The sequence below is a fragment of the Miscanthus floridulus genome, chromosome 1, assembly GCF_019320115.1.
Source record: "Miscanthus floridulus cultivar M001 chromosome 1, ASM1932011v1, whole genome shotgun sequence".
In the NCBI taxonomy this organism is placed as follows: Eukaryota; Viridiplantae; Streptophyta; class Magnoliopsida; order Poales; family Poaceae; genus Miscanthus; species Miscanthus floridulus.
In genome coordinates this window covers 196,201,923-196,204,237 of record NC_089580.1, presented here as the reverse complement: position 1 = coordinate 196,204,237, position 2,315 = coordinate 196,201,923, and the positions used below count along the sequence as shown (strand labels likewise).

General features: G+C 38.4%; 1 protein-coding gene across 1 annotated transcript; it reads left to right on the top strand.

Annotated features, from left to right (window-relative positions):
• Nucleotides 1–269: 269 nt before the first annotated feature.
• On the top strand, nucleotides 270–1,556 carry LOC136469635 (probable receptor-like protein kinase At1g49730). The gene is made up of 6 exons (XM_066467751.1): nucleotides 270–614; nucleotides 701–706; nucleotides 819–824; nucleotides 968–1,057; nucleotides 1,129–1,219; nucleotides 1,552–1,556. Exons 1-6 carry the CDS (start codon nucleotides 270–272, stop codon nucleotides 1,554–1,556), a joined length of 543 nt encoding a protein of 180 aa, XP_066323848.1.
• Nucleotides 1,557–2,315: the final 759 nt, after the last annotated feature.

The following is a 2,315-nucleotide window of genomic DNA, read 5'->3' as shown; positions in this document are numbered from 1 at the left end:
CGGTGTACAGAACTCCCATAAGCTGAGCTAAGCTCAGTTCCTTTCAGTCATCATCATGAGGCTATCAATAAAATGGATAATAATGATGTGGTCTGATTTTTATTTATTTATTTATTTTTATTTTTTTTTGCCAAAGTGCATCATATTAAATACTATGATGGACTTCCTGTAATTTATTCAAAACCTTATCCTTATGGTTCAATTTATTTGCCTACCAGAAATGTTTTCCAGGCAATTCCACCATTTTTGGCAGATTTAGTTACAGAGAAATGAAGAAAGCAACAAGGAACTTCAGCACGGTGTTAGGAGGAGGTGAAAATGGTACAGTATTCAGAGGACAACTAAATGATGGATCTGTGGTTGCTATCAGATGCGTTGAGAGTTCACCAAAACAAAATTACCATGAATTTTGTAAAGAAATGGAATTTCTTGGGCGGTTGCATCACCGGCATCTTGTTGGACTAAAAGGTTTTTGTTCAACAAGATTTGAGAGGTTAATATCTGTTGTAACTAAATTCAGATATCCACCAATTATGGTTGTTACAGTGTTCTGTGATCCAGGTTTCAGGTATATGAATACATGGAAAATGGAAGCCTTCAAGATCACCTGCATTGTAATAAGTCATGTTCTATTCTCATATTCTTCTGATGATGCATCATTTGTTGAATTGTATGTTTAAAATCACTCTGCTCTTTTCAGCACCAAGTAAACATCTGCTACCATGGAAAAATAGGGTCTGAATTGCCATCGATGTTGCTAATGCTTTGGTAAGTTTCAGGAAATCTGTGATTGTTTCTTTCTTTCTTTCTTTCTGCAGAAGTCAGTAATCGTGATAAGCAAGACTTATTAGTTGTTTCTTACAATTTTGTCAACTTGTGAAAGGCTAAATCAATATTTACCATACTCCCTGTCATGACTAAATATATTTCAAATTTATGTTTTACTTTTTATGATGTTTGGTTACAGGAGTACCTTCATTTTTATTGTGATCCTCCACTATACCATGGAGATGTTAAGCCTAGCAATGTCTTCTTGGACAAGAATTACCTTGCAAAAGTAATTCATACAGAACTTTGTCACAATTTACAATCCTATTATGCACATCCCAACTGTTTGTCCTTTAACAGCTTGCTGGCTGCGGTCTTGTGCACTACTCTAGTAGTGGCAATACAACTCCCAGTTGCACACCAGTAAATGTCAAGATCCAAGCAACTCCTGGTAAGGCTATGTTGTTTATAAATTCTGGTGCCTTTTGCTCTGTCAATTTTTAGATGAAGGAACCAGTATTTTGAATGTAGTCCTGACCTCTGCATCCGACTGTTAAGCTGAAAGAATAGAAACTGTAGTGTGCACAATGTGTCACCATATGTCCATATCAAACCTAATGTACCAGCTCAAAACCCACATGATAATCCTAAACTCCATTTACCATTTTTTTGTTTGCGCACAAAATACAAAGTTTCATCAATTATGTTAGGTGAATTCTGTACTTCAATCATAACCTCTATCCTGTGTTCTGAATTTGCTATATTAATTTATCTGTATTGTAGTATGATGCTATCCGTTTTTTGTCCTTGCTATCCGGTTTTTGTCCTTGCTATATTAATTCTGTACTTCAATCATAACCTCTGCTCGTGTCCATTGATCTTAAAAACGTATGGACCAGGCCCCTTGTTCACAGCTGTGTCAATCTTAGCACCAAGGGATGTGAATGCAAACATAGAATTATAGGAACGAATAGATTTAATAAAATATTTGGAAAGAGCACCACCATTTGGATTCAGCAGGCCATCTAGGAAGGGAGGAGGGTCTTTTTGAAACGGCAAACTGACCTTCCCTCCCTTACAGCAAAGGTGGAATCGATTAGCGCCTGCGTCACCTGGATATGACCTTTTAACACGTTCTTGGTACCAAAACTGTGCACCACAATGTTGACACTGGTGTGCTGGAGGCCCGTAATATGAAGTTTCGGTGGAAAGGCAATCTACAAAAGGCACGTCTTTAGACGGGCTCACGAATCCATTTTCTGATGGAAGCGAGCGTCATTAGGCAGGACATAGTATCACCTGTTTTTTCGTGAGCCTCACCACAATTTCCTGCGATTGAAATCAAAATCTGCATGTTAACAAAGGGAAAGCAACACGCGCGCGCACCCCCCCATACAAACGAGAAGGTACACAACCAACCTTGTTTCTTTAGCTGCCTTTTGGATTTCCGACGTTGTTGCCTCTCATGTACTGTACCCTCACCTATAGCTACAGCTACAGGCCAAAAGCAATAAAGGGAAGACACGGGATGAGTGCCTAATTAGATA

Bases quoted from the DNA above. Each gene is read 5' to 3' on its own strand.
- LOC136469635 (XM_066467751.1), top strand. From the start codon at position 270: ATGAAGAAAGCAACAAGGAACTTCAGCACGGTGTTAGGAGGAGGTGAA. The intron at 1,058-1,128 runs GTAATTCATACA...GTCCTTTAACAG, and splicing joins ACAAGAATTACCTTGCAAAA to CTTGCTGGCTGCGGTCTTGT.